Source organism: Oncorhynchus tshawytscha, linkage group LG04, assembly GCF_018296145.1.
Source record: "Oncorhynchus tshawytscha isolate Ot180627B linkage group LG04, Otsh_v2.0, whole genome shotgun sequence".
Lineage (NCBI taxonomy): Eukaryota > Metazoa > Chordata > Actinopteri > Salmoniformes > Salmonidae > Oncorhynchus > Oncorhynchus tshawytscha.
Genome location: NC_056432.1, coordinates 10,259,247 through 10,273,644, shown reverse-complemented (window position 1 = coordinate 10,273,644; position 14,398 = coordinate 10,259,247). Strand labels below are relative to the sequence as shown.

Genomic DNA, 14,398 nt, shown 5'->3' with positions numbered 1-14,398 from the left:
GATAGCAGATAATGATCTGTAGTCAGGCGTGTAGCTACAGTAGATAGCAGATAATGATCTGTAGTCAGGTGTGTAGCTACGGTAGATAGCAGATAATGATCTGTAGTCAGGCGTGTAGCTACAGTAGATAGCAGATAATGATCTGTAGTCAGGCGTGTAGCTACAGTAGATAGCAGATAATGATCTGTAGTCAGGTGTGTAGCTACGGTAGATAGCAAATAATGATCTGTAGTCAGGCGTGTAGCTACAGTAGATAGCAGATAATGATCTGTAGTCAGGCGTGTAGCTACGGTAGATAGCAGATAATGATCTGTAGTCAGGCGTGTAGCTACAGTAGATAGCAGATAATGATCTGTAGTCAGGCGTGTAGCTACGGTAGATAGCAGATAATGATCTGTAGTCAGGGGTGTAGCTACAGTAGATAGCAGATAATGATCTGTAGTCAGGCGTGTAGCTACGGTAGATAGCAGATAATGATCTGTAGTCAGGCGTGTAGCTACAGTAGATAGCAGATAATGATCTGTAGTCAGGAATGTAGCTATGGTAGACAGCAGATAATGATCTGTAGTCAGGTGTGTAGCTACGGTAGATAGCAGATAATGATCTGTAGTCAGGCGTGTAGCTACGGTAGATAGCAGATAATGATCTGTAGTCAGGCGTGTAGCTACGGTAGATAGCAGATAATGATCTGTAGTCAGGCGTGTAGCTACAGTAGATAGCAGATAATGATCTGTAGTCAGGAATGTAGCTATGGTAGACAGCAGGTAATGATCTGTAGTCAGGTGTGTAGCTACGGTAGATAGCAGATAATGATCTGTAGTCAGGCGTGTAGCTACAGTAGATAGCAGATAATGATCTGTAGTCAGGCGTGTAGCTACGGTAGATAGCAGATAATGATCTGTAGTCAGGCGTGTAGCTACAGTAGATAGCAGATAATGATCTGTAGTCAGGAATGTAGCTATGGTAGACAGCAGATAATGATCTGTAGTCAGGTATGTAGCTACGGTAGATAGCAGATAATGATCTGTAGTCAGGCGTGTAGCTACGGTAGATAGCAGATAATGATCTGTAGTCGGGTGTGTAGCTACGGTAGATAGCAGATAATGATCTGTAGTCAGGCGTGTAGCTACAGTAGATAGCAGATAATGATCTGTAGTCAGGAATGTAGCTATGGTAGACAGCAGATAATGATCTGTAGTCAGGTGTGTAGCTACGGTAGATAGCAGATAATGATCTGTAGTCAGGCGTGTAGCTACGGTAGATAGCAGATAATGATCTGTAGTCGGGTGTGTAGCTACGGTAGATAGCAGATAATGATCTGTAGTCAGGCGTGTAGCTACAGTAGATAGCAGATAATGATCTGTAGTCAGGAATGTAGCTATGGTAGACAGCAGATAATGATCTGTAGTCAGGTGTGTAGCTACGGTAGATAGCAGATAATGATCTGTAGTCAGACGTGTAGCTACAGTAGATAGCAGATAATGATCTGTAGTCAGGCGTGTAGCTACGGTAGATAGCAGATCATGATCTGTAGTCAGGCGTGTAGCTACGGTAGATAGCAGATAATGATCTGTAGTCAGGTGTGTAGCTACAGTAGATAGCAGATAATGATCTGTAGTCAGGCGTGTAGCTACAGTAGATAGCAGATAATGATCTGTAGTCGGGTGTGTAGCTACGGTAGATAGCAGATAATGATCTGTAGTCAGGCGTGTAGCTACGGTAGATAGCAGATAATGATCTGTAGTCAGGCGTGTAGCTATAGTAGATAGCAGATAATGATCTGTAGTCAGGAATGTAGCTATGGTAGACAGCAGATAATGATCTGTAGTCAGGTGTGTAGCTACTGTAGATAGCAGATAATGATCTGTAGTCAGGCGTGTAGCTACAGTAGATAGCAGATAATGATCTGTAGTCAGGCGTGTAGCTACGGTAGATAGCAGATAATGATCTGTAGTCAGGTGTGTAGCTACGGTAGATAGCAGATAATGATCTGTAGTCAGGCGTGTAGCTACAGTAGATAGCAGATAATGATCTGTAGTCAGGCGTGTAGCTACGGTAGATAGCAGATAATGATCTGTAGTCAGGCGTGTAGCTACAGTAGATAGCAGATAATGCAGGGAGCATTGTAGACAGGGGCACCCGTCTGTTTGTGCCGTCATACCACTCCTTGCCACTCCTTTTCATGCCAAACATGAAGAGCTGAAACATACCGATACCCAGGATAGCAGCATTGTGAGTGGATGACATGTCTGTCTGTCTGTCCCTCCTTCTCAGCGGTTCAGTCCTGTGAAGGAACTGGCTCCTCCTGTAGGTATGTACAATGACCCGCGCTGTGCTCTGGAGATCCTCAAGAAGACCACTGGAATGCAGAGAAATCCCTTTGGTCTGACTGCTGTTCGGTTCCTCCCTGACAGCCGGAAACAGTCCACTCCAGGTGTGTGTGTGTGTGTGTCTGTGTGTGTGTGTGTATAATATATATATCCACAACACACTCTGTCTCCCCCACACCTCTCAAACACTCCCCGTTACTCACATTGCTGACCCAGTGTGTGTTTATGTACTTAACGGCCCGGGCAGATGTTTTATGGCTGATACACGGTGGCAGTACATCATCTGGAAATACTGCCATTTGACAAGTGCATAAATGCCCGGCATAGATAGATGGCTGAAGGTAGTTTCAGTGATGACTGAAACGTCAGTCCGTGTGAAGTAGAGCTTTTATGTATTGTAGTGTTAGTGTGTGTGTACAGGGAGAGATTTAATGTATCAAGGTAGGATGCTGGGTAATCGAACAGTCATTCCCCCACATGTATTCATTTACTGCCTCTCTCTTACACACACACACACATCAACACAGTCCCCACCCCGCCTTTGTTAATGCTCTGCTCCCACCTCAGGTCCTGGTGCCTATAATATGTTTGAATATGGCCTGGCCCAGGACAGCATAAAAAAGGCTTACCTAGAGAGTACCAGGAAGGGAGGCTTCGGCTCGACAGCCCAACGCAGTCTCATGTTCCACAACAATGAAGAGGTTCCTGGGCCTGGCCAGTACAAGGTAGGACTTGCTCTCAGCACTGCTAGAAAGACAAGCCCATGATCTGATCTGTAGTGTGGTAGAACCATGGGGATTATTACAGAGCTCAGCAAAAACTCTCATCTCCCATGTGTGTGTGTGTGTGTGTGTGTGTGTGTGTGTGTGTGTGTGTGTGTGTGTGTGTGTGTGTGTGTGTGTGTGTGTGTGTGTGTGTGTGTGTGTGTGTGTGTGTGTGTGTGTGTGTGTGTGTGTGTGTGTGTGTGTGTGTGTGTGTGTGTGTGTGGTGTGTGTGTGTGTGTGTGTGTCTAGGTGGAGAAGAAGACAGAGGAGCTGTACAAGAAGCAGCACACAGCAGCATTCAAGTCGGCCACAGAACGACTGGCCATATCCCTGGTGGCTAAAGTAAGACTACGGGGCATTGATTCATCACACACACACACACACCACCAGCACGGACTCAGCATGCATGCTGTGATACAGCTGTTTAGAACAGGCATCAAGTCAGCATGTGAACTAAGGAGAGTATCAACAACATACAGTCTGAAAGCTTTCACAATATATACTCCACCTTCCCTCAGAACGGCATTCTCTAGTCTGCTAAGGAAGTATCAATTATAAATGGCCAACCTGTAAACACACACACACACACACATACACACACACACACACACACATTGTCAGAGAACATCCGTGATTATTAATGAGACTGGGTATTTTTCCTGTTTACCATTTCTGTCCCCCTGCCTCCCTGCTGTTTTCTCCTACACACACACACACACACACACACACACACACACACACACACACACACACACACACACACACACATTCGCTGAAGGTCTGAGGCTCTGTGCTGCTGTCAGTGTGTGTGTGTATGTATGTGTGCAGCAGTTCAGTGGGAGTAATACGCCTGGGTTTAAGCTGTCCTCTCTAAATAGTGCATCTCAGCTGGCAGCATTTGTCCCAGGTTGTCCTGAAGCTCAGCCAGAGCACGCTACTCCCTCTGTCAACACTTACAATTTATTCCACGCACAACGCCGTCCCCATTTCCCCCATATTGATCAATTCCGGACCATCATAAAACTAGACGTGTAATTAATTTCTCTCCCAGCAAGTTGCTTCTCTTATTAATCACCTTTAAGAGCTGTATGATGTGTCACAAATGGCACCCTATTCCCTGTGTAGTGCACTATTTTAGACCAGAGCCCTATGGCACCCTATTCCCTATGTAGTGCACTACTTTAGACCAGAGCCCTATGCCACCCTATTCCCTGTGTAGTGCACTACTTTAGACCAGAGCCCTATGGCACCCTATTCCCTGTGTAGTGCACTACTTTTGACCAGACACTAGGATGCTACTTGTGATGCCTCCATTAACATAGCAGCCTTACTGGGGGTGGGGGTGGGGGGTCTAATGGTACTGAAGTGCACTGACAGAGGAAGAATGTTTTGGGGCCGTTTGTAGTTTGATAGGAACGCTTGTCGTGTGGTTTGTTGGGGTTTCTAGGTCGAGACAAGAGTCAGAAGTATGCATATCATCACAAAGCCAAAATCTAAGATGTACGGAACTGGATCCAATACTATTTGAAAACTTTTCAAATACTTTGAACATTTTCCAGCTTCTCTGGAGGGCGGGGTTTCCTTTTTGGGACTATTCTATTGGTAATTAAGCCATGCAAGCTCAATCAAGCACTTATAAAATATTTTAAATAATTTCAAATAGTATTTGAACCCAGGTCTTAAGCTGTGTGGGTGAATAATATGAAGGAAGGCGTGTCAGTCAGGGGCATTTTGAGCTTGGTCAATTGGTGAAAGGTGTACCTCCACAATGAACCATACCATACTAACAAAGACCCTGTTTGACAGAACAGCATTTACTGTGATATGAGTCTTATACAAATGTGCAATAAAATGAATTTTGGCTACAGATGCAGATGGATAGAAACGCTCAAAGGCATTATGACCACAGTGGCGGTCAGTGCCGTTTATTAAGAGGAGGGAGGGTGATTTTTTTTGTTTTGAGCTTGGCCTTATTTCTATTACAGCATATTGGATGACTGTCATTCATATTCCATTCACCCAGCTCAATGTAACAACGATAGGTTTAGGCTACTACATCATACTATAATTTTCCCAATACTATTATGAGGTTGCTACAACCTAGCCTACGAATGAAAGTTTACAACGTATGTACACACAGGTTGAGAGACAAATTTGAGGTGACAGACAGTGACATTCAATACCGCCTTGCACACTCTTGCCTGCATCTAGCTGATCTAGGGTGTAATCAATAGTCCAACAGTTGCAAACGAGAGTTTCTATTGGACAAATTCAGGTATGTTTATCCCCGTTTTGTTTTGTTTGTTTCCATTTAAGAAACGTTTTTCAACAGAATCGGTGGGATGAATACACCCCTGATCACACGTAAACACAGTTCACTCTCATAACAGCCACGTTGTATTCCTTCTCTTCCCTACGCTTGTGGACTTCAATGTACAACACATCAGCTGTATGTGACCAGGTGAAAAAACCTTTCCAAGCCAAACGACTACAAACAGCCTACATCATTGTCACCATATTAGCTAAAGTAACATCATATTCAGCATAGCTAATAGTAAACCCGCTACAATCATGCAGTAATGTTAGTGTACAGTCAGTAAGCAGTTACATCGGCGGGCCCCACGGCAATGAATTAGTAATACCAAAAACTTACCTTGACTTGGAAGAATTACAGGGTTGTGTTGGAAAGTCATAGCCAGCTAGCTAACATAGCATCCCTCTGTTATAGCCAGCTAGCTAACATAGCATCCCTCTGTTATAGCCAGCTAGCTAACATAGCATCCCCTTGTTATAGCCAGCTAGCTAACATAGCATCCCTCTGTTATAGCCAGCTAGCTAACATAGCATCCCTCTGTTATAGCCAGCTAGCTAACATAGCATCCCTCTGTTATAGCCAGCTAGCTAACATAGCATCCCCTTGTTATAGCCAGCTAGCTAACATAGCATCCCTCTGTTATAGCCAGCTAGCTAACATAGCATCCCTCTGTTATAGCCAGCTAGCTAACATAGCATCCCTCTGTTATAGCCAGCTAGCTAATATAGCATCCCTCTGTTATAGCCAGCTAGCTAACATAGCATCCCCTTGTTATAGCCAGCTAGTTAACATAGCATCCCTCTGTTATAGCCAGCTAGCTAACATAGCATCCCTCTGAGCAGGGTGTTTCAGCAGACTAAACTAGATAGCTGCATTTGCTAGCTAAGTAAGTGAAACTGAAAGTGAAAAAAAAATGACAATCTCTCTCTCTATTTCTCTGTTGCTTCTTCTTCATTTTGGAATACATTAATTAGTTAAAAACTGTTCAACTATTGTCTTTCTCTCTCTTTGAGTCAACTACTCACCACATTTTATACACTACAGTGTTAGCTAGCTAGTACTAGATTAATTATCTGATCCTTTGATTGGGTGGAAAACATGTCAGTCATGCTGCAATAACTCTTATAGGCTGGAGGACATCCTCTGGAAGTTGTCATAATTACTGTGTAAGTATATGGAAGGGGGTGAGAACCATGAGCCTCCAAGGTTTTGTATTGAAGTCAATGTACCCAGAGGAGGACCGAAGCTAGCTGTCCTCCGGCTACACCATGATGCTACTCTACAGTTATTTTGTGACATATGATTATATTTAGTATAGTTTTATTACATTTTTTATTAAATTCACTGAGGAGGATGGTCCACCCCTTCCTTGTCTGAGGAGCCTCTACAGTATGACTAGGGCCAGTTGTTTTGATTGTTTGATATGGAGTTTTCTTTGACCGGTGTTTCCAGCATTATCCACTAGGTTTGCTGCAGGTAGAAAATAGTAGGACATGTTCTTTAACTGACACAAGCTGTCTCCAATCTATCTATCTATCTATCTATCTATCTATCTATCTATCTATCTATCTATCTATCTATCTATCTATCTATCTATCTATCTATCTATCTATCTATCTATCTATCTATCTATCTATCTATCTATCTATCTATCTATCTATCTATTATCTTTTGGTTGTACGTGAGTTTTTCAAGAGTGACATTCATTTTGACAGGTCCTTGCAAAAGTTATATACAGTGTATTCTGAAAAGTATTCAGACCCCTTCACTTTTCCCATATTTTGTTACGTTACAGCCTTATTCTTAAATGTATAAAAATCTACACACAGCACCCCATAATGACAAAGCAAACAGGTTTTTTGTTTGTTGAAATATCACATTTACATACATTTTCAGACCCTTTACTCAGTACTATGTAATAACACCTTTGGCAGCGATTTCAGCCTCGAGTCTTCTTGGGTATGATGCTACAAGCTTGGCACACCTGTATCTGGGGAGTTTCTCCCATTCTTCTCTGCAGATCCTCTCAAGCTCTGTCAGGTTGGGTGGGGAGCGTCACTGCACAGCTATTTTCAGGTCTCCCCAGAGACGTTCAATCAGGTTCAAGTCCGGCCGGGCTCTGAGGTCCTGAGCGCTCTGGAGCAGGTTTTAATCAAGATCTCTCTATACTTTGCTCCGTTCATCTTTTCCTCGATCCGGACTAGTCTCCTAGTCCCTGTTGCTGAAAAACATCCCACAGCATGATGCTGCCTCCCCCATGCTTCACCGTAGGGATGGTGCCAGGTTTCCTCCAGATGTGATGCTTGGCATTCAGGCCAAAAGTTCTATCTTGGTTTCATTAGACAAAATAATCTTGTTTCTCATGATCTGAGAGTCCCTTAGGTGCCTTTTGGCAAAGTCCAGACTGTCATGTGCCTTTTACTAATGAGTGGCTTCCACCTGGCCACTCTGCCATAAAGGCCTGATTGGTGGAGTGCTGCAGAGATGGTTGTCCTTCTGGAAGGTTCTCCCATCTCCACAGAGGAACTCTGGAGCTCTGTCAGAGTGACCATCGGGCTCTTGGTCACCTCCCTGAACAAGGCCCTTGTCCCCTGATTGCTCAGTTTGGCCGGGCGGCCAGCTCTAGGAGGAGTTTTGGTGGTTCAAAACTTCTTCCCTTTAAGAATGATAGGGCCACTGTGTTCTTGGGGCTTCAATGGGGACCTTGGGGACCCGGATCTGTGCTTCGACACAATCCTGTCTCGGAGCTCTACAGACAATTCCTTCGACCTCATGGCTTGTTTTTTTTGCTCAGAGATGCACTGTCAACGGTGGGACCTTATCTAGACAGGTGTGTGCCTTTCCAAATCATGTCCAATCAGTTGAATTTACCACAGGTGGACGCCAATCAAGTTATAGAGACATCTCAAGGATGATCAATGGAAATAGGATGCACCTGAGATCAATTTTGATTCTCATAGCAAAGGGTCTGAACTTATGTAGATAAGGTAGTTCTTTCATTCTTTTAAATCTTTACAAAATTAGCTAAAATTTAAAAAAAAATCTGCTTTTGATTTGTCATTGTGGAGTATTGTTTGAAGATTGAGGAAAGCATTTTAATTTAATCCATTTTAGAATAAGGCTGTAACGTAACAAGATCTGTAAAAAGTCAAGGGGTCTGAATACCTCCAGATTGCACTGTGTTTTGGTATTTTAGTAGTAAATCTCTTTCCCCCTAGCAGTTCAACTCTACTGTTGAAATCGTGATGTTGAGGCACCTTGAGAAGGTTCCTTTACGTCTTCTCAAGTGAGGAGTACGGTATGAAATCCACTCCCTTCTAGCTGTGCTGGGTGGTACCACTTCAAGGAAGGAGTACGGTATGAAATCCACTCCCTTCTAGATGTGTTGGGTGGTACCACCTCAAGGAAGGAGTATGGTATGAAATCCACTCCCTTCTAGATGTGCTGGGTGGTACCACCTCAAGGATGGAGTACGGTATGAAATCCACTCCCTTCTAGATGTGCTGGGTGATACCACCTCAAGGAAGGAGTACGGTATGAAATCCACTCCCTTCTAGATGTGCTGGGTGGTACCACTTCAAGGAAGGAGTACGGTATGAAATCCACTCCCTTCTAGATGTGCTGGGTGGTACCACCTCAAGGAAGGAGTACGGTATGAAATCCACTCCCTTCTAGATGTGCTGGGTGGTACCACCTCAAGGATGGAGTACGGTATGAAATCCACTCCCTTCTAGATGTGCTGGGTGGTACCACCTCAAGGAAGGAGTATGGTATGAAATCCACTCCCTTCTAGATGTGTTGGGTGGTACCACCTCAAGGAAGGAGTACGGTATGAAATCCACTCCCTTCTAGATGTGCTGGGTGGTACCACTTCAAGGAAGGAAGTACGGTATGAAATCCACTCCCTTCTAGATGTGCTGGGTGGTACCACTTCAAGGAAGGATCCACTGAAATCCACTCCCTTCTAGATGTGCTGGGTGGTACCACTTCAAGGAAGGAGTACCACTCCCTTCTAGATGTGTTGGGTGGTACCACCTGAAATCCACTCCCCCTTCTAGATGTGTTGGGTGGTACCACCTCAAGGAAGGAGTACGGTATGAAATCCACTCCCTTCTAGATGTGCTGGGTGGTACCACCTCAAGGAAGGAGTACGGTATGAAATCCACTCCCTTCTAGATGTGTTGGGTGGTACCACCTCAAGGAAGGAGTATGGTATGAAATCCACTCCCTTCTAGATGTGTTGGGTGGTACCACCTCAAGGTTTACTATTAAAGCAGGTGACAGCACGTTCCAATTTATTTGGTGTGCCAATATATTTTGCATGATGCTTCCTTGATGACATTACACAGAATTCAAAAGGCAGTAAGGAACATTTCCACATCTGTCCAAATTCAACATGTTTGCTTACCGTTTTATCAGCCTGGTCTCATAGACTAGCCGCAACATAGTAAACATAAATCCGGGATACTCAGATTAGTATGATATGTTATGTTTGTTATGGTTATATAAGACAGATGGTTATTTTAGGCAAAAGCTAAAGTTGTGGGGTTGGGCGTATAACGTAAATGTCTAGCACCCTAAAGCTTGCGAGTTCGAATTTCATCACTGACAACTTTTAGCATTTTAGTGAATTAACAACTTTTCAACCACTTGAAACTACTTAGCATATTAGCTAACCCTAACCTTAACCCTTTAACCTAACTCCTAAACTTAACCCTAACCCTAACCTTAACCCTAACCCCTAGCCTAGCCAATGCTAGCCACCTAGCTAGAATTTGTAACATATCATACATTTTGCAAACGTATCATTTTTTGTATGATACGAATTGTAATTCGTAACATATCAAACGAAATGAGTGATGGACATCCACAAATGAGTACAGCCCCGACCGGGACGCAAACCCTGGTCCAGTGACTGTCAAGCCAAGGCCTTTACCAGGGGAGGCAGGTAGCCTAGTGGTTAGAACGTTGGGCCCGTAACTGAGAGGTTGCTAGATCGAATCCCTGAGCTGACAAGGTAAAAATCTGTTGTTCTGCACCTGAACAAGGCAGTTAACCCACTGTTCCTAGGCTGTCATTGTAAATAAGAATTTGTGCTTAACTGACTTGCCTAGTTAAATAAAGGTAAAGTTTAAAAATGTAAATAAATTACGCCAGGGAAAGGGTTAGTGCAGTGTAACAGCCTTAAACTGTGCTTCTACACCTGCATTGCTTGCTGTTTGGGGTTTTAGGCTGGGTTTCTGTACAGCACTTTGAGATATTAGCTGATGTAAGAAGGGCTATATAAATACATTTGATTTGATTTAAACCAGCACCTAGTGAGCTCATCAAGAGGTTCGGACCTCTTGGCGTTAAGGTGTTGGCTTGACAGTCACTGGACCTGGGTTTGAGTCCCGGTTGGGGCTACCCCCCGATGGTTAAGGTGTTGGCTTGACAGTCACTGGACCTGGGTTTGAGTCCCGGTTGGGGCTACCCCCCGATGGTTAAGGTGTTGGCTTGACAGTCACTGGACACGGGTTTGAGCTACAATATCCTTCCATGGTTGGTTTCATTGATTCTCCTCTTAAACTGTCCCAAATTGAAGACATTTTAGCTACAACTTCCTAGTCCGTTGGAGAGGATCAGCTTGAGCTAAGTGAGGTGTAGATTCACTGATATACAAATTGTATTCCCTGCAAAATAATCGGCTTTGTGTGATTAAGATTTACAGAGCTACGCCTTCTCTGGCTTAGGTTGATACCGCATCAAACACTCACGCACTACCAGACATTGATTGACTGACTGATTGGAGACAGCTTGTGTCAGTTAAAGAACATGTCCTACTATTTTCTACCTGCAGTAAACCTAGTGGATAATGCTGGAAACACCGGTCAAAGAAAAAGCTCAACAAAAGCAAACAACTGTCCCTAAATGACAACTCATCTTCTGAATACAGACATCACCCAGACGGTCACACATCAACAGTCATCCTACACCACGGCGCCATTAGTTTGGGGACTAAAAACATTTAATATTCCATCAAACAACGTAATTTGCAATTTAATCTCATAGCCAGTGTTTGACAATGAAGTCAAATGAAGGAGGATTTGATTCGATGACTATTTCTTTCCCATTGTCAGAGAACATCCGTGATTATTGATGAGACTGGGTATTTTTCCTGTTTACCATTTCTGTCCCCCTGCCTCCCTGCTGTTTTCTCCTACACACACGCAGACACACACACACGCACACACACGCACACACACGCACACACACGCACACACACACACACACACACACACACACACACACACACACACACACACACACACACACACACACACACACACACACACACACACACACACACGGTGGGTCTGAACAGATTCCTGTGTGGAGCTGGATCTGAGAGAGTTGTAATAACGCCATGCTGGGCCTCCTTTATGGGCAGTTAATGAAAAACCCCGAGACGCCGTAGCAGTTAGCGCCGTGCTGCGGCTCTCCTTCCCCCTGGTTCCCACAGCGATGGATATTAAAAGTGTCTAATCAGTGTATAATCAGGCCGCTTCTATCAAAGAAGGGACTATGTGATGTGGGGTGAACAAAAAAGAGAAAAAACTCATCTCTTTACTCTCCCTTTTCCTCTGTAGTTCTTAAGCTTGAATTCAAAAGAGGTCAAACATTATTTCATTTTTTTTTTGCAAGACGGTTCGACTGTGCTTTGTGTAAAATGGAGATCCGTGCGCTGCTGCATAACAGAAAAACAGGCCAGTGTTTTTCCCACTTTCTGTATAATCCTTTTTTGATAACGCAATTCAGAAGGACTGTCCCTATTGTATTCTGTATTCTTCTTCTTTAGATCATCATCCACAAGTCCTATATGGGCTCTGGTCAATAGCAGTGCATTGTATAGGGAATAGGGTGTCATTAGAGACGTATCTTTTCTTATTGGAGAAATGACAGAAATGATGGTATCAGAAATTATAAGAAGCAACTGGGCTCAAATGAATGAAGCACCCTGTAGATAATGGCTCTGACCCCCAGACACAGAGGTTAGGGACTAGCCAGAGGGATAGTCCAATTTCATTTAGGGCTGATGCTTGCCCTTGGGCAGAATTCTTTACATCTATAGATCAGTGATATTTCTTCCCGCATCCCACCCAGAGAAGAAAGCATTGTGTTTGAGCACTGAGCAGTGATTGCCAATATCATTCTGCTGTTGTGTAGCCGTGTACAATCTGGAACTGCGGGTATATGACAGAGAGCTGTACCTCGCAGCATTACACATTTCTACCAGCCACCCCTAAAGTAACTAGCTGAGAATATCATCCCTGTTGGTCAAAACACGGCTGCTAAAACTGTAATATCCGTTATGCATACGAGGAAGGAACAAAAGGTACGTTTTTATGTTTCTTGGCAATCTAAACGTTGTTATGGAACGAGACAGAATATGACGAGAACACGGGCCAGCTACTAATAGGTACTGACTATGTCAAGGTTAAGTATATCAACGCTGTGGTGATGACAGGGAATGGAAAAATCATTTGTTCTCTGTCCCCTGCAACAGGCCCGTGAGCACGTAATCTATTCAATTAGAGTGGCCGGAAATAATTAGAAGTCTTGCTAAACATACATTTATTGAACAAGAGTTGCATCGATTTAATTACCGTCGTGCAGAGAAGCAAAACGAGCAATCGCAGATCCACCACAGAAGAAATTATGCAATTTGCCACACAGAGAGAGAGAGAGAGTGGGTATGAGAGAGAGAGGGTATGAGAGAGAGAGAGTGGGTATGAGAGAGAGAGAGAGAGAGAGAGAAACTAGAATGCTATTTGGCCCTACACAGAGAGTACACAGCGGCAGAATACCTGACCACTGTGACTGACCCAAAATTAAGGAAAGCCTTGACTATGTACAGACTCAGTGAGCATAGCCTTGCTATTGAGAAAGAGAGACATGGCTCTCAAGAGAAGACAGGCTATGTGCTCACTGCCCACAAAATGAGGTGGAAACTGAGCTGCACTTCCTAACCTCCTGCCCAATGTATGACCATATTAGAGAGAGATATTTCCCTCAGATTACACAGATCCACAAAGAATTTGAAAACAAATCCAATTTTGAAAAACTCCCATATCTACTGGGTGAAATTCACAGTGTGCCATCACAGCAGCAAGATTTGTGACCTGTTGCCACGAGAAAAGGGCAACCAGTGAAGAACAAACACCATTGTAAATACAACCCATATTTATGCTTATTTATTTTATCTTGTGTCCTTTAGCCATTTGTACATTGTTAGAACACTGTATATATATATAATATGACATTTGTAATGTCTTTACTGTTTTGAAACTTCTGTATGTGTAATGTTTACTGTTAATTTTTGTTGTTTTTTCACTTTATATATTCACTTTGTATGTTGTCTACCTCACTTGCTTTGGCAATGTTAACACATGTTTCCCATGCCAATAAAGCCCTTGAATTGAAATTGAGAGAGAGAGAGAGAGAGTGGGTATGAGAGAGAGTGGGTATTAGAGAGAGAGAGAGAGGGTATGCGAGAGAGAGACAGAGTGGGTATGAGAGAGAGTGGGTATTAGAGAGAGAGAGAGAGAGAGAGTGGATTATGCAATTATGAAGAAATTATGCAATTTGCCACAGAGAGAGAGAGAGAGTGGGTATGAGAGAGAGAGGGTATGAGAGAGAGAGAGTAGGTATGAGAGAGAGAGTGGGTATGAGAGAGAGTGGGTATTAGAGAGAGAGAGAGAGGGTATGCGAGAGAGAGACAGAGTGGGTATGAGAGAGAGTGGGTATTAGAGAGAGAGAGAGAGAGAGAGAGAGAGAGAGAGTGGATATTAGAGAGAGAGAGAAAGAGGCTATGAGAGAGAGAGAGAGAGAGAAAGAGGGTTTGAGAGAGAGAGAGAGAGAGAGAGAGGGTATGAGAGAGAGAGTGGGTATTAGAGAGAGAGAGAGAGAGAGGGGTATGAGAGAGAGAGTGGATATTAGAGAGAGAGAGA

The 14,398-nt window shown here is 43.7% G+C and overlaps 1 protein-coding gene across 1 annotated transcript in view; it reads left to right on the top strand.

Moving 5' to 3' along the window:
• The window catches only part of stpg2 (sperm-tail PG-rich repeat containing 2), an 87,631-nt gene that overhangs the window by 27,996 nt on the left and 45,237 nt on the right, over window positions 1-14,398 (top strand). The window contains exons 8-10 of the mRNA XM_042320301.1: window positions 2,275-2,434; window positions 2,898-3,055; window positions 3,344-3,436. Of these exons, the coding sequence (XP_042176235.1) occupies window positions 2,275-2,434; window positions 2,898-3,055; window positions 3,344-3,436 (411 nt within the window). The remainder of the gene's footprint in view (window positions 1-2,274; window positions 2,435-2,897; window positions 3,056-3,343; window positions 3,437-14,398) is intronic.